Here is a 24,663-nt window from a genome sequence, read left to right as displayed (position 1 = left end):
TGCCCCTTTTACATAATGCCAACATTTGTGTATCTTATACACAAGGCCCACAGTAGTAGTGCCCCTAATACAATGCCCACAATAGTAGTGCCCCTTATACAATGCCCACAGCAGTGGTGACCCTTACACAATGGCCCCAGTAGTGGTGCCCCCCATGCAGTGCCCCCATTAGTAGTACCCCCAGTGGTATTGCCACCTATAGTAGTTCCCCCAGTAGTAAAGCTCCACAGTAGTAATTCCCCAATTAGTAATGCCCCCTATAGTAGTGCCCACAGTAGTAATGCCCCCATTAGTAGTGCCCACAGTAGTAATGCCAGTAGTAATGTCCCTTATTGTATTTCCCTCAGTAGTAATGCCCCCCATTAGTAATGCCCCATTAGTAATGCTCCCCAGTAGTACTGCCCCCATTAGTAATGCTCCCCAGTAGTAATGCCCCCATTAGTAATCCCCCCATTAGTACTGCTCCCCAGTAGTACTGCCCCCATTAGTAATGCTCCCCAGTAGTAATCCCCCCATTAGTAATCCCACCATTAGTAATCCCCCCATTAGTAATGCTCCCCAGTAGTAATGCCCCCATTAGTAATCCCTCCAGTAGTACTGCCCCCATTAGTAATGCCCTCCATTAGTAATCCCATTAGTAATGCTTCCCAGTAGTACTGCCCCCATTAGTAATGCCCCCTATAGAAGTGCCCACTGTAGTAAAGTCCCCAGATATAATGCCCCCTGTAGTTGTGTCCACTAGTAGTAATGCCCCCTATAGTTGTCCCCCAGTAGTAATGCCCCCCCAGTGCTGGTGCTTCCGACTGTAAGAAAAAAAAAAAAAAACACAATACTTACCTTTAGCCGCGCTCCTGCTGCCGCTGCCTTCTGGGTTGCTGCTATTTCCAAGTTGGAGAAAGGAACTCTGTGACGTATCCACCACGTGACCACTGCAGGAGGCTGGACCATTCCTGCGTTACCATCCACTAGGGCATAGAGGGGGAATAAATAATTGTGGCGAGCGCAGCGAGCAGCCGTGCCCGAAGCGTGGCGAGCGCAGCGAGCCCGCGAGGGGACACTTTAGGTCCCCCGTTACCATCCCCGCCCCTCCCCCTTTCAGGCCGGGTCACGTGGATGTGACGTCACAGGTCCATCTGCGCTCTAAAGTCTAGTCCTAACCCTGCCTTCTGGTCCGACCGCGGCTCCTCGGATCTATGGGAGAAACGTCATGACATCATGACGTCCCTCCCATAGTACTCTCTCTCTGCCAGAAACCGGAACTCAGGAGTGAGCTCCGGCTTTCGGCTGCCGCTGCAGGGAGGGAGCTGGGTGCCTGCTGATAACAAATATCAGCAGTTGCCCGGCAAATGCAGCCTCCCGGCTGCGGTGGCTGGGGGGGGATTGCACCGGCGCATTTTTTTTTTTTTTCCCTTCTGGTTTTTTTTTCGGGGGGGGGGGGGGCTCAGTGGCGCCCTCTAGGTGTCAGCGCTCCGGGCGACGGCCCTGTTAGCCCGCACCTAGAACCGCCACTGTATATATATATATATATATATATATATAATTGTACATATAAAAATGTCAACCAACTACAGGCAATGCATTCTACTATGATTAAATAATAAGCAGTGCTTATACATGGGGTTGGGTATGCAATCCCGGCGCTGATAATGCCGGCGGTCAGAATCCCAGCAGCGCAATCCAGACGGTGGAAATCCTGATGCATGCACGCAAGTATTCTAACCCTAACACTACCCCCCTCCCCTCCTGAAGCCAACCCTAATGCTCCCCCCTGCAGCCTAACCCTAATGCTCCCCCCTGCAGCCTAACCCTAACCCTCCCTCCCTGCAGCCCAACCCTAACCCTCCCAATAGTGCCAAACCTTAACCCTCCCCCTAGTGCCAAACCCCTAAACCTAACACTAATACTCACCATTGGAATTGCAGCCATCTGGATTCTGGAGTCGGGATACTGACTGCTGCTGGGATTATGGTGCCAGTCCCCCAGCACTGTCTGCAGGATGGTGACTACATCCCTATAAAAAGTATTCCTCACTGTTAATATTTCTCAACATATAGATTGTAAGCTTGCGAGCAGGGCCCTCTTACCCTTATGTATGTCTTTTATGTAGGTATGTCTTTTATGTAGGTATGTCTTTTATGTAGGTATGTCTTTTACAACCCAGTATAATGTTAATGTTGATTCAAATTGTAAAGCGCGATGGAACTTGCTGCGCTATATAAGAAACTGTTAATAAATAAATAATAATAAACATATTACATTACATTAATATGGTCACATACGTTGGGACATACGTTACAAGATTTGCAACTCTTTTAATGACATTTCTCGATCATCCATAAAATTATATATAATATGATGTCAGTATAAAGAATTTCCCTGTAAAACCGTTTTATTTAAGTATTTTATTATTTACTATAGCAATATATTATATTTCCTTATGTATATAAGTAAATGAATACAATTTCGTTTTTACACCATGCCATACCGGGTGGCTTCAAAAGAACAATCGGACCAGTGAAAAGACAGGAAAACCAATCAGAACTGGACAATCCTAGTAGCTTCAGTGTTATACTGGAAATGCAGAACTCTCTCACAAGATAAGCCCATTAATTCCTCTGGGATGAAAATACAAAGAGGTAAATATACTAAAGTGAGAGTTTTTAGAAGTGGAGATGTTGCCCACAGCAACCAATCAGATTCTACTTAACATTTAACTAGCACCTGCTAGAAGATAATAGCTAGAATCTGATTGGTTGCTATGGAGTCAAAGGGAGAATGTTTGTGATATTGTTGCGCCTCCTTTTGTTCTTTGTCACTACTTTTTTCCAACGGGGCAGAAACTAGCGCTGACACTGGGTCTGATTCAGAGATTTACGCAATGGCGATTTTTACGCAGATCGAGCGATCGTTTGCCATTGAGCATGCATGTAAGAAGCACTGTGGACACGCGATTTTCTTGCAGTTCCACACGCAAAGAGGACCCATTCACAAAGTGAGTGACAGGTTGTCAGCGTTTGGGGTAGGTAACGGGGGAGGGGGGTGTTAGAAAAACGCAGGCGCTCCTGACCATTTAAACGTCGTTACATGGGCGTGCATAAATTAGCCACTGCGATCTCAGACACAGCATGAGAGTTTTCTGCCTGTCAGGAGAGACGCTGTATTTGAGACGGGTCAGACCTGCCGCAAAGGCTGCATGGCTGTTTGTGCTTCGATGTTTACTGATATTTACCCTGGTACGCAACGTTGGACGCAAATGAAAAAGCAGCGGTGGGTGTCCCTATCCTCGGGTAAGTTTTGGTACTATTAGCATATTTTCGCAGTGCGGTCCGTGCAAAATCACAGCTGCGATCGCATTAGCGCCTGTCTCTGCGATCGCATTAGCGCCAGTGTCTGCCTATGCCACAAAGCATCACCCTGGTTCAAGCCCAGTACAGACCCTGCTAGAATTTGTGAGCAATAAGTGTAACTAGATAGCAGGCAATTCTTTTGCACAAAACTATAAAAACAAAATGGTGGCCTTAATAACAAAAATATAATGAGCAAAATGGAGAATACTGGACAATCTTTAGTGTCCTTTTCTGAGGGACATCTATGGAAGCTGCAACAAGTTACAGTGCTGCCAATCAGATTCTAGTTCTCCTTTCTCTAGTGCATTTTTAAATAATTAAAAAAGCAAACATCTAATTGGTCACACTTCCCAACTGTCCCGATTTGAGGGGTCGGCACCTTTTTCTGACTTGCAGGAAGTTGGTAGGTACCCGCTCAGCATAGTGAGTGTTAGCCTCTGTCACTACAGGCAAGTGGAAGTTGAAGGGTGATTTTAAAATGGGGAGGGGTGTTGAGGGCAGTTTAGAGCTTTTGAAGCTCCTTGGGGGTGTGGAACATGCTCACTGTTACCACACCCCCAAACATGCAGCAACCACACCTCCCTGCTTTATGGGCATTATGGATTGGCTGCTATGGAAAACAGGCCCTTTTCCAGCAGGTACATGTAGGAACTCTCATTAACTGTCACGTAATGTCCTGGGCCAAAATTTATTTTCTATAAGATAAGTTTTATTTTTGAGTGCCTTCTTTTCTAAAAGAGCTTAAGGGAATGATGATTGCACTAGGATACAATGAAATATTGAGGATCCAATTGGCAAACACGAAACAATTATGATTCACTGCTGAATAATCTTCTTCTATATCCAAATGGTTTATTCACAATTAGGCAGTGAAATAAGCCTTTAAACAACAGTTCTTTGAGAGAGTTGCTGTAGAGGGGTCACAAATCCGCCAATGATTTTTTCCTTATAGACGACGAGTGCACAACACTAATACAGATATACAATATGCATGCATCGAGCCGGGACCTTGTCCACGACTCTGAAACAGATTAATAAAAAAATAGTTACACTTAATTTAAATTTGCACCTTTCCGGAACAGCCCTTAATGACTATAGTGTCCTGCAGTACAAGTCTGTGAAGCCTCTCAGATCCCGAAAAAAGTTCCTATATTGCTCGTATCAATAAAGTTAAAATATTACACCAGATCAAATGATCTTTTCTATTGTTCGAGTTAAGCTGCAGCATACACACATAATAACATTAATAATACACGTAAGACACCGACATCTACTGTGTGCAATGTGATACATTATCCCCAGATCACACACGTGTTCCTGTATGAAGGCACCTGGTCCTCTAAGTGGGAGATAAGCAAAAAAAAAAAAAAGGGGTTGGGACAGTTGTATAAGATTTCCCGTCAAAACACGGTGGAAGATTCTAAGCTCTCTTCGTCTGCTTCCGCCTGTGATATGCTGGGGTCCTCCTGGGCAGGGACTACTTTGTCTACAACGTATATTTGGCATTCCAGAGGGATTTCATTCCTAGAAGAGAAACGAGACCACTGACACACTGCAATGCAATTCACATCCAGAAATGACATGTAAAATAAATAAATATATTATACCTAAATATTACATTGTGCTATTTTATCTCATTTATTGAAAATTAAGTTGTTTTTCTTTAGCAATAACACATATATTATTATTACTGTGCGTGTTTTATGTTACACTTCCTAACAGCATCGTAACAGGGTGCTGCTGAGCCCTGTACTGCACCCGCCCCCTGAGCGGTGCTCAAGTAGTCATAACTGAGCGTCCCAAGAGGTGCTTGAGCACAGACTGCTTAATTAGCACCTCAGTCAATGTGATTGGATGAATATCCTTGCTTAAACATGGCTATCCTTACAACCTTGAGGACTGAGTTTGGGAACCACTGGCATAGGGTGAGTATGGCTAGTACCGCCTCCAGGGCATCCAGCCCTGTGTGATGGTAATGGCCGCCCCGTACTCCTTACAGCCCTACATCCAAAGCCCAGAACCAAAGCCGTAACTAGACTTTTGGTGCCCTGTGCCAGAGAGAGCATTGGCGCCCCCCTCCCATTTTTTTAAATAGGGACATAAGATAGAGTATCTGAAAAAGAGCCATGGCCTCATGGGGAAGGGCCAGGGAAGAGATAGGAGAGGCCAGGAGATGCTGGGGATAAAAGAAGAGGAACCTAAAAGTGAGACTGATAATAAACAGGAAAATTGACAGGCCCAAACAGTGCCCCCTTCCCTGCGGTGCCCTGTGCCCTGGCAATGGTCGCACTACCCTAGTTACGGCCCTACCCAGAACTAGAGTGTGTTTTATGTATGCACTGCTATAGAAGGGAGGCTAATCTCAGTGAGGTGCCTGTTCTGCGTTCCTGTATTCAGAGTTGGCCTCATCGAAGCGGTCGCTCCCCCCCACCCCAACAATCCGCTTGTGAAAGTAGCCGTGGTCACTATTGACGTACATTTGCACCAGCCCAGATCTTCGCACGCCCTCGGAACACTTATCCTACCTGGAAACACCCAGTAACAAACCAGTTACATCGATTCAGCCACGAGTGGAGATATGGGTTAGATGCGCACGACTCCGAATCACGTGTAGTTGCGCAGTTGGCCGCACGCACAGTGTGCAAAATGCACGTTGTCGCCGAAGATTTCAGTGGAGTTCTGAGCGGGTAGTGGGACGGGACTAAAAGAATTTTGAAATAACAAATTCAGATGCTAGAAATTTGTAATAATAAAAAAAAAAAAACAGCCGCCGGTCATAAATCCAGGAGGGAATTTACAAACTAGGTCATATAAACTATTTACAGAGGTCTTTCAAGTTTATGAGCCATGCAGGGGGGCAACTAGAATTTAGAGGGCCCCATAGCAACATTATGAGTAGGACCCCATTGCTTCTAGAGAAACACCTCTATCTGCAGCGGTTGTTAATTTTATGCTCCGTAGTAGTGCCCCCAGTTCACACTATGCTGCACAGTGCCTAAGATTGGTACGCTCCTAGTTACCACACTCCTCGACCTCTGCCATTTTCTTCTTCCCATTTTGCTCTGCTCCCTGAATCTGATGCACATAATCCACTGCCAGAAGAAGGAGGGGGAGGGGCATATGGCGGGGCCCCCTATCCTTTAATCACAGCTGCAGTACAGAGCAGGACTGCACTGCGAGCTGCCTGGAGTAGAGAAGAGGGAGGTGGAGTCCAAGCTGAGGGGTGGAGCTACACAACATTTTACGGTCAGTGCCAGCAGCATGATAGAGAGGAGGGGAGGAGCTTCTGCAGACCTAGAGTGCTGAAGGAGACTATCCACAGTCACCAGCTTATAAGGCAAGAGGGACTCAGGACTGGGGCACTGTCTGTATGTATGTATGTCACTATGTATGTGTGTATATGTGTGACTATATATATATATATATATATATACAGTCAGGTCCATAAATATTGGGACATTGACAGAATTTTCATATTTTGGCCTCTATTCACCACCACAATGGCTTTGAAATGAAACAATCAAGATGTGCTTTAACTGCAGACTTTCAGATTTAATTTGAGGGTAATTACATCCAAATCAGGTGAACGGTGTAGGAATTACAACGGTTTCTATATGTGCCTCCCACTTTTTAAGGGGCCAAAAGTAATGGGACTATCAACTGAAAAGCTATTTCATGGACAGGTGTGGGCTATTCCCTCGTTATTTCATTATCAATTAAGCGGGTAAAAGGTCTGGAGTTGATTCTAGGTGTGACATTTGCATTTGGAATCAGTTGCTGTCGACTCTCAATATGAGATCCAAAGAGCTGTCACTATCAGTGAAGCAAGTCATCATTAGGCTGAAAAATCAAAACAAACCCATCAGAGAGATAGCAAAAACATTAGGTGTGACCAAATCAACTGTTTGGAACATTCTTAAAAGAAAGAACGTACCGGAGTGCTCAGCAACACCAAAAGACCCGGAAGACCACGGAAAACAACTGTGGTGGATGACAGAAGAATTATTTCCCTGGTGAAGAAAAATCCCTTCACAACAGTTGGCCAAATCAAGAACACTCTCCAGGAGGTAGGTGTATATGTGTCAAAGTCAACAATCAAGAGAAGACTTCACAAGAGTGAATATAGAGAGTTCACCACAAGATGTAAACCATTGGTGAGCCACAAAAACAGGAAGACCAGATTAGAGTTTGCCAAACAACATCTAAAAAAGCCATTACAGTTCTGGAACAACATCCTATGGACAGATGAGACAAAGATCAACTTGTACCAGAGTCATGGGAAGAGAAGAGTATGGAGAAGGAAAGGAACTGCTCATGATCCAAAACATATCACCTCATCAGTGAAGCATGGTGGTGGTAGTGTCATGGCGTGAGCATGTATGGCTGCCAATGGAACTGGTCCCTTGTATTTATTGATGATGTGACTGCTGACAAAAGCAGCAGGATGAATTCTGAAGTGTTTTCGGGCAATATTATATGCTCATATTGTTATGCAATGGCCAAGTCAATCCCCTGACCTGAATCCGATTGAGCATGCATTTCACTTGATGAAGACAAAACTGAAGGGAAAATGCCCCAAGAACAAGCAGGAACTGAAGACATTTGCAGTAGAGGCCTGGCAGAGCATCACCAGGGATGAAACCCAGCGTCTGGTGATGTCTATGCGTTCCAGACTTCAGGCTGTAATTGCCTGCAAAGGTTTTGCAACATAGTATTAAAAAGTGAAAGTTAGATTTAGGATTGTTTAGTTTGTCCCATTACTTTTGGCCCCTTAAAAAGTGGGAAGCACATATAGAAAACGTTGTAATTCCTACACCGTTCACCTGATTTGGATGTAATTACCCTCAAATTAAAATTGAAAGTGTGCAGTTAAAGCACATCTTGTTTGTTTCATTTAAAAGCCATTGTGGTGGTGAATAGAGGCCAAAATATGAAAATTCTGTCAATGTCCCAATATTTATGGACCTGACTGTATGTATGTGTGTGACAGTATGTATGTACTGTATATATGTGTGTGACTGTATATATGTGTATGACTATGTATGCATACCCCCTAACCGTCCCAATTCTGGCTGGACAGTATTGCTTTTCAGGTACAGTCCCACCCATGGGCTGCAGTGTTCTGTGCGGAGGAAAGGTAGGGAGGGAACGCTCTCAGTTGCTGTGCACTCGAGACAGGGGACAGCCCAGAAGCTGGGGAAGCCATGTGCCTTGCGTAATGTAAAATGGGGACGTGATGTGTATTTGCACCCCCTTTGCAAGTATTCACCGAAAGCTTTTGTACAAGAACCCGAACTCTGTGCCCCAAATATTGCTGTTTAGAGCTCCCCAGTCTTAAGTGCCTTGGGCCCCTAAAAGCCTTAGGGCCTGATTCATTACGGATCGCTACTGCGATCGCAACAGCGATTACGCACGCAGTCTCACTGCGAAGATATGCTACTGATTGCAATCGCAAATGCCTTCGCAACCTAAGATAAGGACGCCCACTTTACCTTACATATACCAGTAATACTTAGCACGTCTGCAAAACAATCTAGAACATCGAGTACAATCGGAGCCTCACGCACACTTGCACAAGGTCTGACCTTGTGAAAGCCCAGGCTGCATATGGCGTCGCAGTGGCTAATTTATTCCCGCCCTTGTAACGGCATTCAAACGCACTGGCACGCCTGAGTTTCGCCGACCACCCCGTCACCACCCCCAAACGGTTACTTCCTGTCAATCACTCTGCGATGGGTCTGCGCAGTCCCGATCGTAGTGGAGTCTTCGTGCACACGCATTGCGATGCATGCGCAGAATGCAACAATCAGCCACTTGTGTGCGTAATCGCAGATGCGATCGGTATTGATTCAGGCCCTTAATCCAGCTCGGACTACGAGGTTGTGGGCTGGTAGAAAGGGAGAGTCTGCAAACTACTTACCATGCTACTAGTATATTCAATACACTTCTGAATACACTAATATTGTGGTAAGTAGCTTGTGGACTGTCACATTCTGTCTTCAATACAGAATCATCTGTTCTTATTGCACCATTCAGCACTGATGCCAATGGGTGCCGGGGAGGCGGGCCCCTTAATTGTCGAGCAATGGCACCCCTTGCACCTGCTATAGTTACGCCCCAGGAGCCCTGCCTAATCCCAATACTGTAAATCAAACCCAAAAAAACTATAAAGTTTTAAAATCGTGTGAAACGGGGACATAGTGCTCCCTGTAAACATGATATTACACATTATATTATTCTTATCTGTGTTACAGCCCATTTAAACGGAAATAAAGCATGCGTGTAGTTTGGGGGTAATGTCCCTTCAAAATTCAGATATGGGCCATATGAATGGGAAGTTAATGAAGGAGGGGCTTATACAGTACTGTCGCTTGTTTAAAGAGTAGACAAGTGGCAGGAGCAAGGCGAGCGTTGCTGGACTATTACCGATATTATGGTAATAACATAGACTCCAAGTAAGATTTATTTTTATTTTTTTAACTTAAGGTTCCCTTGATGAAGGTGCTTTTCGTAGCACCGAAACGGTGTCGGGCAGTCACATGATGTGATGACCACTATCAGCAGGATTGGGCAGATGGAAAATGATGGCCTCAGTGTGGTAAGTACCCTTTTTTACTGATGTATGTTTCAGTAACATTTTCTACTGTTTTCTCAAAAACACCTTAATTGCCAGTCTCTGGAACCTGTACCGGATTGCAACATGTCCTAATGTCTATGACCGTGCACAGGTGATATTGCTGAAGAAATTGGTGCAAGTTTGCTACTTGTTGGGTATGAAATACCAGCCGTCGGGATGGCAGCTATCAAAATGCCGACAGCTGCATCCCGATGCTCAGTATCCCAACAGGGGGTACGTAAGTATCCTAACCCTCTCACCATCTGCCTCTAACCTTAACCCACCCTTCTTGCACCCTAACCCTCCCCACCCTGCACCCTAACCCTCCCAGTTAGTGGTGTCTAAATCTAACCGTCCCCCCTCAGTGCCTACCCCTAACCCCACCGTCCCCCCGGTGGTGCCTAGCTCTAACGTCCCCCCCAAAAGCCTAACCCTATCCCCCCATGGTGCCTAACGCTCACCCCCCCTCCCCCCGCGGCTAACAGCTAAGGCGTTCCGCTATACCTACGACCAGGATGGCAGCTGTCAGGATTCCGGCATCTGTACCTAAACTGGCGTCAGGATTTTGGCGCCTATGTTTTGTCCCGGGTCGGTATTCCGACGCCGGGATTTTAATAGCCGGCATGCCGTCCACCGGCAAGCTAACTATGGCCCTCATTCAGAGCCGCACGTTAACAACAGTACGCTCGTTGCGTTCCGATGTTGACTAACCGCGCATGCGTCGGTGTTACACTGCGCATGTGCGTACGGCAGATTGCAAGCTTTTTTTCTCTCGTTCCTAAAATAGCGTACAGGAAGTGACATGTCAAATGTGATTGACAGAACAGGGCGTTTTTGGGTGTTGACGGGGGTGGAGATGAAAAAACGCAGGCGTGGCGAGGCGTTTTTGGGGCGTACATACATTAGCAGATGCGAACGTCAAATGTGTTCGGACCGTCTCATACGTCACTGGAACATCCACTTTCCCTTCAAAATGCTCGCACAGCTTAGGGTCAGGATTACTCGACCACATTGGCGATGGCCTTCTCCTCCGTCCCGGGACTCAACGATGGTGCTGTGATTAATCGCGGCTGGTCAGTAAAGTAATTAGTGTTGGATTGAAAACCGGCTTGGTATGTGTTTGGAAAGCAGTTTATTGGGATAGCACAAAAGCGTACGCAGGTGGAAATCAGAGCTGCTAATGTCATGATTACACAATCAATTAGCGTACATTTTTGTTGTTTTATTTTGGCCACAATTTGTTGGTTATGGCCTATTGTAACAATAATGTCATCATGTTTTAATTAGCTCCCCTTTTTTTTGGTTTACTGTGGAATTTGCATCGCTATGTGATTTTTTAAACGTTCCTTAAAGAGGCCTTTTTTTTTTTTAAGAGGGTCAGTTTTTGCCTTTAGGGCCAGGATTAAATGTAACCCATTTGTACAATAATGTCACAATACAATGTCAGTTTTTTGTTTTAAATTTATTGTTTAAACACAAACAAATTGGCCTAATATTTTGTTGCCTTTTTTTTGTGGCAAAGATATTTGTTAAAAAAAAAAAAAAAAGCCATAACTGGTAACATAAACGTAAATACCAAAATTAAAAACATTTCACAAGAAAGGAGAGGGAAGTTTTGACCAGAAAGGAATATGAGCCAAGCACAGAAGGAGTGTGGGAAAAGTCGCCATTGCTGTCACCGTTTTCTCGCCCGTTTGGCTGGGTGAGGGTGGGCGCCAGACCGGGTCCGGGATGCCATCGGGCTGGCCTGTCCAGAGGCAGATGTTGTGGCCTCTGGACTAGGCACAGGGCTAGGCACATTTGGAGGATTGGCTGATGTTGTGCCAGAGGAGGAGGATCCGGATGTTCCGGCAGGAAGGGAGGTCGGCTCCACCATGTGCTGGCGAACGAGCTGCTCCAGGGCATCGGCGATGCGGATGTTGGCCCTGGTATTTTCCGCCAGGGCCTGAGCAATGGTCACGTTGGCCGCAGCATTTTGCTCCAGGGCCTCAGCCACCCGTATCAGACTGGCGTCCATCCTCTGCAGAATCTCCGTATGGAAATCCGATTTAAAATTGAGTTCTGTGAGGAGGCCCACTGCCTGCGAGGGGGCACGCCCTGGACTGGCTTCTGCAGGGTCCTCAGCCGGATGTACTGGTTCCACCCCTGCAGAGCCAGCAGAAATTCTGTGGCCAAGGCTCCCCTCTGGAGCAGACTCATCCGCCTCTGTCTCTGTTAGGAAAAATGCCAAAAGACTCACATTAGAATCTACACATTGGCACAATAGCATTTCAGAGTTGGTCACATCACAAGACTTACCTTGGCCAACATGAGGAGCCGCAAAGTCTGGCATGTCCGTATCCATGTTGGACACGCCAAACACCTCCACAGCCTGCACACACCCCTGTGCCAGCTCTTCTAAGTCTGTCAACTCCAATGACACAGGGGTGGGCCCCCCACCTGTCCCCCTTGCATGCCTAGCCCTGTCGGCAAGTTTTTGCTTGAGACGATATTTGAAGTCTGCCCATCTGTGGACTGAAATTGGAACCATTATCCTTTTTTGTACAATGGGGTTTGTTTATAGGATGGGAAAGTGTTTACTTACCGCCGTTTGACATCCCGGGCTAGACGGACATAATCACCCACCCTATTGACAGCAACGGCGACCTCCTCCCACATTCTCCACTTCTGGCTTTGGCTCATATTCCTGGCTGCCTGGGGCAGGATGTCAACGCACTTCTGGATCAAAACCTCCATCTCCTTGCTTGTGAAATGTGGCTGCCTTTTTTTTTTGGCAGCTTTGGCGGGTTGACTGGGGCCAGCAGTCTCTTCCATGTCATCCTCCTCACCTATTTGGGTAAATATGCAGATTTAGCCACTTCACAACTTGCACAATATTATGTTTTTAAAGAATCATTGAGACAAAATGCATGAAGGCCTTACCGCCGGAATTTTGGCCATTGTTTCCCTGGTCTGAAGCCATGTCTCTGCTTCCAGAATGAAATCAACCAGAAATTAAATGTGATTTCGTGACGTATTTATACATGCGTCCTTAGTTTGCGGCCGCATCATTGATTGTGCGTCCCTATGATTCATCCTTAATTTGTGCGGGAAAATAAACACTATTTATGGCTTGGTGTGTGTGGAGTCGAGGTTGCGTTGCTGGATTGTTGGCGGTTAAGTTGGTTGGATTTGGTTGTTTGCGGTTGGAGGATTTGGCGGTGTTTGTATTTTTTTTGGTTTGCTACAGTTGTTTTGGTTTTCCGTTCGCATTTTTTTGGTTTATTTTTTGCCATCGTTTCCTGATTTGGTAAGTTTTGTGCAGTCTAATTTGTGGCCAATTGGTGTCTACTTCTGGTTTTTTGTTTGATATTTTTTTTTTTACACTAATTTCATCTATTTTAGTTTGTTTTGGCTTTCGGACCCAAAGACCTTTTTGAGGGAAATCTTATATATTCGATTTTGGTAAGTCCATTATTTTTCTGGCATTTGCGAACTAATTAACGCGTTTTTGACTGTTGGTGTAGTGACTTGCATTTGCGAACTAATTAACGCATTTTTGACTGTTGGTGTAGTGACTTGCATTTGCGAAATAATTAACGCATTTTTCGAGGCTTATTCATCATGTAAACCAGTTTTGCTTTTCCCTTTTCCATTTTTGGGGTCCATTTGACCCCTATTTGACGTACGGTGTGCAATGTCGTTTTCATCGATGGCCAAATGTGTGTTTCGCCTATTTTATGTGTTGGCTTGCACCAATTTGACAAACATAAAATCACCCTCTAAATTTTTGATGTCTCATTTTTGGCTTTTTTACAGTTTATACGTATCATGACAATACCCCGGCATGTAAGCAGCTATGGATGGTATCATAAAGCTAAGTTGTTTTATGTTACTTTTGGGGTGGCTCAAAAGCCTTACATTGTAAACTTTGAATTTCAGGTAGATCTGGGGCGAATTGTTCTGGCCCTGCTCCCGGAAGACGACCAACCTCAAACTCGTCCCAGGCGTAGGCATCGTAGGCATGCAAGGCCCCAGATATTTCGAACACGTGTCACCCTTTTTGGAATGCCCGATGATGAGGTTTTAAGACGCTACCGTCTACCTCCCAAAATCATCATAGACACTCTCTCATTAATAGAAAGTGATCTTGAGCGGCAAATTGACAGTCCAACAGCAATACCACCACTGACGCAATTTATGGCGGTGTTACATTTCTGTGCCTCAGGATCGTTTCAAACAACGGTGGGAATAGTGGCGGGCATCTCCCAATCCTCCTTTTCCCGGATCCTGAGGGCAGTGATGGAGGCACTTTTCAAGCACCTCCATCATTTTATTAACATGCCTTTGGATATGGGTGCCCTTAGTGTGGGCAAGGCCAATTTTTACCAAATAGCTGGCTTCCCACACATCATAGGGGTTGTGGATGGTACTCACATACCACTTCAGCCTCCAGCACGGCTGGAGGCAATATTTAGAAACCGTAAACACTATCACTCCCTGAATGTAATGGTGGTATGTGATGCCTCCCTCCAGATCCTGTCCCTGAATGCTAAATTACCAGGAAGTGCTCATGACTCCTTCATCATCCGGCAATCAGGGATATGGCAGAAATTAACCAACCTACAAGCTGGTGATGCGTGGCTTCTGGGTAAGTGGAGACCTTTAGTACATAACAATGTTAAGCTTGATACACAGTGTTCCTGATGTTGTCTATTTTTTTTCACAGGAGACAGTGGATACCCTTGCATGTCCTGGCTGCTCACTCCTTATTTGGCTCCCACACCAGGGCCACAAAGTGCGTATAATTCCGCACTTACAGCCACCAGGCAAGTGGTGGAGCGCTGTATCGGCCTTTTAAAAGGCCGATTCAGATGCCTCCACCGCTCTGGTGGCGAGCTCATGTATGTGCCGGATATGGTGTCTAAAATTGTGGTCCTGTGTGGGATATTTCACAACATTGCCATAAGGAGTGGTGTCCCAATGCAGCCAGAGGATGCCTTACCTGAGGATGGCCCCCCCGAGGTTGGTCGGAGGTCAGTATGTGGGGGGGCCATACGCGATGATGTTGTGGCCAGATTTTTTAGGTAAGTTGTAACAAAACTACAGTGTTTATACCTAATGTGTTTGTGTTTGTTTGCGAACATCTAATTTTGTGTTTTTTTTCTCACCATCTTCTGTTTGTTCACATAATCTTTGGCACTCCAACGCTCACTACTTCCTGCTACCCTTACCAAACCTGGATCTGGTCCTTTTGGGCATATATTCTGGAACCCATATCACAACGCCATGTTTGTGGAATCATGTTGGCATGGTCCTTCGTCAACCAGTTCTTGATTTTTTGTTTTTATTTAATTATTTCTTGGTATGTGTTGTATTTGAATTTATCACTGTGTTCTTTTTTTGGGAGTGACCACTTTGTTTTCTCTGTTATGTTGTGAATAAATGTTTGGAGAGTGAAATGGTCTTCCTTTTTTGGCACGTTAACAGCAAGTGTAACCAGGTTAACACAAGTTACATTTGACTAAGGGGTAATCCAGTACTGACGCCAGTTGAGCTAAACTGAAATATGTTTTCAGCTTCCCAACCCACACCAAAAGGAAGCCTGGCCCAACCTTGGGATTTGTAAGATTGGCCTAAGCAGCTTGCGCACCAACTAGGAACCTGTAAAATGTAGAAATATGTAATTGACACTACACCCAAAAAGGGAAATGACATTGTTACTGTTATGTGTTTCTTGTGTCTGTTTGACATACAAAGACAAAACACAATCTAACTTTTAAAAAAGGGAAATCCTTGCAGGAACAGTCTACTTATGTCAGGCTAAACTATCTTGGTTTTGGATTTAAAAAATGAGCCAGAACGTATATTTGTATGAAAAAATTTATTTTGAAAAGTTAACAAAAATAAAAAAACTACTGGCGAAGGAGGCCAGACAGCCGGTCGAGGGCCACAAGAATGCCAATTACATGTTGGCTCATCTGGCCAACACAATCCGCCACCTCTTGCCGACGCCTCTGTTCCTCTGTGGGTGAGAAAAGTGTGTGGGTTAATACAACAATAGGGAATCCACATTAAAAAAACAAAAACACAACGAAATCACTCCTAAACCTAAAAAAAAAAAAAAAAGGGGGTGCTGCCAAAAATACAAGGCCTATGTACAAATTCCCACAGGTGTGATATGTGTATGTTGAAATCACCAGGAAGAGGTAAAGGCAAACTGCGAAATCACCAAAAGTCAAGCCACAAAAACATGAAGAAAGGCACGACACATGATTACATACAAACAGTTTGTGCTTTAAAAAAAAACAAAATAAAAACATACCGGGAGCCAAAACGGGAGCTCCGGAAATGCCTCCATGATCCTCCTCGGAGGATCCATCATTCCCCAAAGAATGGGGAGGAGTTATGATGGACTCCGGGGAGGGGGTAATTGGAAGAGGGGTGGGTGGAGGAGAGGGGGAAGTGGGACGGAGGGGAAGGAGGCCCGACATTTCCGGGAGAGGGTCTGGGAAAGATGGGGAGGAGTGGGGAATAGGGGAAAGATTTGGGGTGGAGTGTTGGCTGGGGGTTGGGGATAGTGGCCGGGAACGCCGTCTGGACGGACGGTGACGGCGGAGTCTTGGCTGTCCCCCTAAAATATGTCAAAGAAATTGCGGTTAGTTTATGGACAAATCCGGGGACCAAAACTAAAAAAAAAAAACAACCCAAAAAATAAGCCAAATAGGAGTAGAATGAAAAAATCAGAAATAGAGGGAAAACATGCACACGCAGATATGAGTACAAATAATAAATAGGACAGACAGGAAAACATGCACACGCAGATATGAGTACAAATAATAAATAGGACAGACAGGAAAACATGCACACGCAGATATGAGTACAAATAATAAATAGGACAGACAGGAAAACATGCACACGCAGATATGAGTACAAATAATAAATAGGACAGACAGGAAAACATGCACACGCAGTTTGCCCCACAAACACAAACATTAAAACCACAATACATAACACTTACTTTCCTCGATCTGCATGCGAAAGCATGCCAGCAAGCGGGGCGTTCGCCGTTGCAGGTCGGACCACCTGCGCTCCAGCTGCCCGATGTTGCGGCGTGAGCCGAAGGACCGCAGGCGGGACCGTGCCTCCGCATACGCGGAGCGCTTCTGCCGGTTGGTGATGGGTGGAGGCTGGCTGGTGATCCGGCGATCCATGACCTCCGTAAGCACCAGCAGCTCGCGCCTGGTGAATGCGGAGGATCTCATGATGGCAATGGTGTTTTTCTTAAAAATCATTTTTGATAAAGTGTGTTAAAATTTTCTGATTGGCTAATGTATTTTGGAAATTAACAGGAGCAATTTTATTGGTTAGTGTATGAGTCATGTGTTCGACAGGGCCAGAAATCTCTGGAGAGTTATGATAGGCTTGATGCAGTGACATGCGTAAGCAAATTTAAATAAAGAAATGAACCCAGGGAAATATGCGGGGATCCACAGCAATAGAACAATTGTTTAATTGTGGTTCACATGTTTTTTGAACAATAAAAGCGAATGTTTCATCCGTACGTATTCTGCGGGTAAACACAAACACGGACAAGAGTAAAGTTTCTTGCATTGTGTTGAAAAAAAACAAACAATTAAGCTAATTGAGACATTGATTGGCATGATACGATTGATGGAGGTAGGCAGAATAAAGGAGCAGGTAATCGACATCTGACAAGGCCACTTCCTGTTTAGACTTGTGCGTGCGTTCCCTTCAAGCCATTTCGGGGATGTACGCTCGCTATTTCGTACGCTCGTTAGTTAGAGGAGGGGTCGTCTGAGTTTAGGGAGGAATTTTAGATGCGAACGAAAATACGAGCGAGCCATTGAATTTAAATATTTTTGTACGTACGCCTAACGTACATGCGCCCGCTTGCGAGTGGGTCTGAATGAGGGCCTATATCCCATATACAACATACATATGTATTTATATGTGTATATATATGTATATAATATATATATATATATATATATATATATATGTTTTACTTTTGTTTTTACTTTTAATCTACAAAAAAAGCTTTCTCCAAATGGCATTGAATGATGTCCATATAGATAATGAGGATTCAAACTGACGTCTCTTTACATGTAAAATCTTATGGATAATAGTCGTTATGTAATATTTAAGAAGGATCACAGATGGGTTTTTTTTCAATCTAAAGCTGTCCTGAGGCATTTTTCTTTTTATACACTCAAATGTTCAGCAGCCGACAGAAGGCATTTTATTATGGAGAGATGCGGGGGGAAAAGGGGGGGGCCTCAAGCAGTGAATGTAACATGCTGAGAAATATTAAAAGCCCTGTGATATTACATAGCAAAGGCCAAATAAGACATATTGTTAGTTGGCATAAGGGGAATAAAACTTTTTGAAATGGGGTTATACGCTGTCACCCGCATGTTCCTAAAGACAGTTTCCTAACAAAAGCCCTAGGAATATAGAGCAGTAGCTCCACACCCAACTCTATGGACAGATCTAGTGATGATACGCAGTCTCTGTGGCCACAGATAACTACAAAGGATGCAGAAAAAAGGATCTAAAAAATATGTATTACTATAGAACAAAATTGTAGGAGGAGGGTGGGAATGGATGAGGTGCACCAGAGAAACTGAAGTGTGTGTATATCTTATCGAATATATAAATCTTATCGCCCTGGCATCCTGTCCGGCACGGCAACACCGTGCAATATAACCAAAACAAAATAAAGGATGGTACATCGGGTCCTGAATGTAAAGAATAGATTATATTGGAAACAAACTAAATTAAACGATATTCCAAAGTTTCGGTGCTCGAAAACACATCATCAGGGAAAAAAATAATAGTACAGAAGTTGAAAGAAACCTTCATGTAGTTTGTTTGCAAAATAATCTATTCTTTACATTGAAGCCCTGGAGGGCCGTCCCTTATTTTCTTTTGGTCATAAAAATCTCATAGTGGTCGGCTCCATTGTCGATATGATTTCTTAGAGACTGTATACTGACGAAACGCATTGGGGCAGCACTACGCGGCCCTTTTCCTCTCCTATCCATATCTTCCAATGGATGTTGTTATTCTATTGATTTGATCTATGGCCATTATCATTTTCTTTTATCTATGTGATAAAAAAAATGTACTGTATTATGTATATACTTTTTTTTCCTTACTGCCAGTTTATTATGAAGAACTACGGATGATGAAGATCACCCAAGGGGGCAACAGATGAACGAGAACTGGTCACATTAGGTCAGGGGTGTCAAACTGGTGGCTCTCCAGCTGTTGTGTGACTACATATCCCAGCATGCCCTGCCACAGTTTTAGCATGCCCTAAAAGCAAAACGGTAGCAGCACATGCTGGGATGTGTAGTTCCACTGCAGCTGGAAGGCCGCGAAATTTGACACCCCTGTATTAGGTGTTTTACACAGTTGTGGGTCTTACCTAAGCAAGTGTTTCTGGTATGCAGACACAGGGCCTGATTCAGAGCCGGACGCTCTGACCAGAGCGCTCGCTCTGAATCAGGGCCCTCCTACCTAAACTTGGAGCGGCCTCCTGGCCACTCACATAGCTGTGGGTGACCACCCACAGCATATGCGAGCGGCCAAAAAGATGGTCACAATGGTCAAGACCATCGCGACAATCGGGCTTGCGTCGAGACCCTGCGGTAGGGTCTCGGTGACCGGAAGCCCTGGAGTGATTTTGGCTCTATCAGAGCCAAAATCACTCCCACTGACATCACTAGTGATGTCAGTGGGGCCAGACCCAGACGGTAGGCGTTCCCATGGGAACGCCTCCGTCTGGCAGCCACGCCCCCGGCACGCCCACCAAAGGGGGCGTGCTGTCAATCAACATCAACAGCACGCCCCCTTTGGTGCGAGACCTATAACGACGGCTACCCCGTCATGCGCATGCGCACTAGGCAACTATCGACCCGCTTGCGAGCGCTCGCGAGCGGGTCTGAATCAGGCCCACAGAGTGTTATTCACAGTAGTGTGTGGGTAATATGTAAGAAAGTATCTGCCATCTTTCTCAAATGCAGACACTTGTTCTTTTTTTACCGTTGGTGAAATTCCTTTTTTTGATATGCGAATCCGCACATGTGGGATCAGATTGTTAATATATTTCTTTGTTGTTCATGTTTTTGTGTTATTGAAGCACTGTGACTCCCGTGCTTCGTTAGGTGTTTGGACGCAGTTGGGTCACTTGTTTCAGATGGATCTCTTGCGCCTCACATGAGACTGGTGGTAGTCCAGATACTAATAATGACGGCCGAAGCACGGACGCATAAAAAAAAAAGTGGGAGGACGTGCCCGGGACGCATGAAAACAGAGTAATACCCAGACAGACAGATAGCTATATTACCATATGTTAGTCTGTAGGCTGCCGCAATGGATGCATATTCATACGGGACTGCATTCAAACTGAGAATCGTCCATTACAGGGACATGGCCAAGTGTGTTGGGTGTGGGCATGCCCTGTTGTAAACGCTGGGACCCCTACCACTGGAGGGGGCATGGCCACAGCATATGGGGCATGGTTGCGCCTTTGTAGTGGGCCCAGGAAAAAAATACTTTGTACTCACTTCCCCCCTTTCCCCCTGGGCATAGTATGTAGCTGTATTTAATAATCTGTATGCATCTTTCAGGCTATGGAGCCTCCGTTGTATACTGTACCCAGCATTTACATGATGATGATGGTCGAGGCCCCTTCTCCTGGCAATGTCATCATGCAATTCCCAGGATGCAATCAGGGAGGATGGAAACATGACCCAATTGTGGTCTTTAGCGAAAACAAGCATCTAAAGCATCATAGAAGATGGTAATTATAGCTGCAGCCAGAGCAAGGCACCAACAGGAGGACCAATGCTTAGACTATGGGGTACGTGGAGTATATTTACTAGGAATGTGCAGGCTCGGATAGGTTAGAATTTTCCCACCAAATTCGGATTTTTCCCGCCAAAAATCGGGTCTCAGAAAGAGGCAAAACATCATCTTTCATGGACAAACATCATCATTCCTGGTCAAAAGTCCATGGAAGATGATGTTTGTCCATGAAAGATGATGTTTTGCCTCTTTCTGAGACCCGATTTTTGGAGGGAAAAATCCGAACTTGGCGGTAGAATTCGAACCTATCCGAATCTGCACATCCCTAATATTTACTAAAGTGAGGGTGTTTAGAAGTGGAGGAGTGCTCATAGCGACCAATCAGATTGTACTTATCATTTCTCTAGCACCTTCTAGAAGACAATAGTTAAAATCAAATTGGTTGTTGCTATGGACAATATCGCCACTTCCCAAACACCCGCAGTTTAGTAAATAAACCCTTATGCCTGGTAAGAGCTATAACGTGTGGCAGAATAAGACACCTTCCTCTTTAGAAGGGATGTCTGTCAAGAAAAAACAAAAACATATATGTTTCATGTGTCGCTGTATGTTTTGTATGTGGATCCATAATATAACACAGGACAGTCCTGGGTATATGTACAACATATGAAATACCAGCCGCAGAACATGTAAATGCTACACATGATGCTAGGGCCGGGTTCACCTTTAGGTACATCAGGATTGTAGGCTCTATATTTCCTATATGTACCCATTTACCATTGCTAAATGCACTGACTGTACTAACGGAATCGTATGAATCACCGCCAGACCTAAGCCCGGCGGATGAAATACCGACACCAGAAGGCCAGCAGCTGAAGATCCTGACTAAGGTAAGTAACACCCCTAACCCTCCCCTTCCCCCCTAACCCTTCCTTAGGGGTGCCTAACCTTAACCCCCCTAGTGCCCAACCCTTATCTCCCCCAGGGGTACCTAAACCTAACCCCCCTTCCCGCATCCTAAACCTAACCCTCCCGGGGGGGGTGCCTCAACCTAATCTCCCCCTGGTGGTCTCTGACCCTAACACCCCCTTCCCCTAGCCTAAACCTAACCCTCCCGGGGGGGTGCCTGGCCCTAAGTCCGCCCGGGAATCCTTAATTCTAACCCCACCCCCCCCCCTGCGGCTAATCGCTCCCGGCTTAACTACGATCGGTATGCCAGGCGTCGGGATTTTAGCGTGGGGCTGATGATAGGCATCGGTATTTAGAGTCCCATGCCAGGATTTCATAGTCGGGAAGCCGGCGGTCGGCATTTTTGACCGCCGGCTTCCTGACTACATCCCGTACTAACAGGTACAAGGCTAATCAAGATTCTTCTGTATGAGAATACTACTTTGTGCAGACCATACCTTGTCCTGTGTACCACAAAGTAAATCCAGCCTAGCATTTAACAATTGCAATTATACAGGGGTTTGCGTCGCATCGCCATGCTCTGTGCCAAGCCCAGCGCATCAGCAACAAATACAGAAAGACAATGTAGTAAGAAAGCGCAGCAATAGAGGACAATCCACTTTATGACTGTGAGAGAGCACAAAGTGCCTCAGTGAGGTCACAGACTCCTGCAGAAGAGCTGGCCCCTATTTGCCAGACCGTTGGTTCAGTCCCCAATATGGCTGCCTCAGATGGTGTGGGAGCAGCAGCTTCGCTGTAAATACCTCATCAGAACTTCTGTGGGCAGTTTTTCCTTACAGAGTAAATGACAAATTTAATATTGATTGAATTCTTTACACAAAATATTTTTGAAATCAAGTTGTGATCATTTCCCAATAGCTGCGAGCGGGACTGTTCCCATCCAGGTGCAGGGGACTTCGAATTTAACTAGAGGTATTGTGAGAGAATTCGGCATCAAAGTACAAATATTGAACCCAATTTACAGGTTTGCAGACAAAATGTAACCCTATAAATAGGTAACAGTGGTCTGACACAAAACGGATAGAGCACATCATCGATGCTTGCGCCTTATTACTACAAAGACCACTAAGATAAGGATAAAAGTAACTGGGATTAAACCTCTCAGAGCCATTCGTGCTGGGAGGCGGGAAGGTGGGAGAGGCGTCCGGGCGAGAGGTGGAGGCACTGTAGAAGGAGCAGGACTGGCTTTCTTCATAGCAAACAGGCAAGAGGTTCCCAGGTAACTTAGCCAAGGGACTGCTTAGCGGGGACAGCTGTACAAATGACACAAACGAAAAACACAAATCACAATGATGAGGGTGAAACTTCATGGCGCATTGGACTAGAGTCCACACTCCTATGAACAGGACTAGAAGAACCTACAGCCAATCAGAGCATTAGTATGCTAATTGAAGCACAGCTTGTTTAACTCATCCAATTTCAGAGCATCCATGGGTAAGCAAGGTCAAAGTGGGAGGGGTTAGACCAACATTTAGCCAATCAGAGCATCTCAACAATAACAACAGCTCAGAGCAGCGACGTGCTACTCCTTTCACATTGATACAAAAAGTGAGAGGTTTATGGATGGACATCGGAAGACCGTCATCAAATGGTGGGATGGGCTTCCGCCATCAAATGTTCCAATGCGATGGTAATTAACCATTGCATCAATAGCATCCGATGGCAAATCCATCTTGATGTTTGCGCATGTGCAAATTTCCTACTTTGCGCATGCGCAGTACCCCCTAGCGCTGCCATCTGGGATGGGGCTAGGCACGGGGCTTGGGGCAAGGCCCTAAATAGAGTTGAACTGGCACTAGAGGAGGCAGAGCAGGAATAGGTAACCATCGGATTACCATCAATTCATTACCATTCTATGGCGGCAAATATCGGAATGCCGCCGTCGAATGGTAAAAATACTACCATCACAAAAACACATTGATGGTTGTAAACCATTGAAATTCGATGTCCATCCCTAGAGTGGTGTCAGAAACACCTCTGTATGAAATGAGGGTCATACATCCCACATGTTTTGCATTATGTTGTTATAGTTCAGTGTAATGCACTGTGGGCCTGACTCAGAGCCGGACGCTATTTGCGGACGGTCGTTCCAAAAAAGGGTCCGGCTATTTAAATTGAGCGCTCGCTCTTTGCGTTTTGTTGACACCTCTATGTCTGAGCGAGCGAGCGAACGAGAAATGCACTCGCTATTTTGTAAAGACGCTCCTTTGCCGTTCGCATCACACGTCATCTCCGGTATTTATTAATCGGGAACATCGAAAGGCATCTGAACTGCTCGCAGTGCTTGTGGTAGGTTTTTCTTACCGCTATCACTGCGAGCAGTTCAGGCTAAAAGACAACCAAGTGACGTGGTCGATGACGCTCCTTTACTAATTATGCACTCCCATTAAACGCCCTTTTGACCGTTAGGTACGCCTGCGTTCGGATCTCCACCCCCCCGTTTTCAAGCAACTTCCCCTGTTACCACCCACAAACGGTACATTGGGTCAATCAAATTAGCAGCACCTCACGGTTTTGCGAGTGCACGATTTCCGACCGCAATGACTGGTTTGAACACGAGCAGTACTACCCATATGCATGGGTAGTACTGGGAATAAACTGATTCAGGGCACTTTATTGGAGCTAATAAACATCTTCCAGTTTCAAGACACTTCCATCTACTTGTATCCTGTGATTACCAAGTAAGCACCAAATACTCTGACTGTCCTGCAGTTGAGCCCAGTGTCTTCAAGCTCAAGCCCTCTGCCCGCTACCAAGCTTAGCTCTTGGCCAAATTAAGTGGCCACATGGGATTTAGCTGACAGCAACAAGGAAGTGTTGCCACAGTGTAACCACACATAGCCAAAAGTAAGTTGTTCCAGGTGCCAAGGAGTAGGAGCCAGGTGAAACAAGCGGTTCCAGTGCTGCTGTAGGAAA

The 24,663-nt window shown here is 45.4% G+C and overlaps 1 protein-coding gene across 1 annotated transcript in view; it reads right to left on the bottom strand.

Annotated features, from left to right (window-relative positions):
- Window positions 1-2,392: 2,392 nt before the first annotated feature.
- RGS11 (regulator of G protein signaling 11) overlaps window positions 2,393-24,663 on the bottom strand; it is a 172,079-nt gene continuing 149,808 nt past the window's right edge. The window contains exons 18-19 of the mRNA XM_088448150.1: window positions 22,846-23,000; window positions 2,393-4,871 (exon numbers count right to left, since the gene is read on the bottom strand). Of these exons, the coding sequence (XP_088304276.1) occupies window positions 4,748-4,871; window positions 22,846-23,000 (279 nt within the window). The 3' untranslated portion in view covers window positions 2,393-4,747. The remainder of the gene's footprint in view (window positions 4,872-22,845; window positions 23,001-24,663) is intronic.

The sequence above is a fragment of the Taudactylus pleione genome, unplaced genomic scaffold, assembly GCF_031769625.1.
Source record: "Taudactylus pleione unplaced genomic scaffold, aTauple2 ptg000451l, whole genome shotgun sequence".
In the NCBI taxonomy this organism is placed as follows: Eukaryota; Metazoa; Chordata; class Amphibia; order Anura; family Myobatrachidae; genus Taudactylus; species Taudactylus pleione.
Note: the sequence above shows the minus strand (reverse complement) of the source record. Positions and strands in the feature narration are given on the sequence as shown.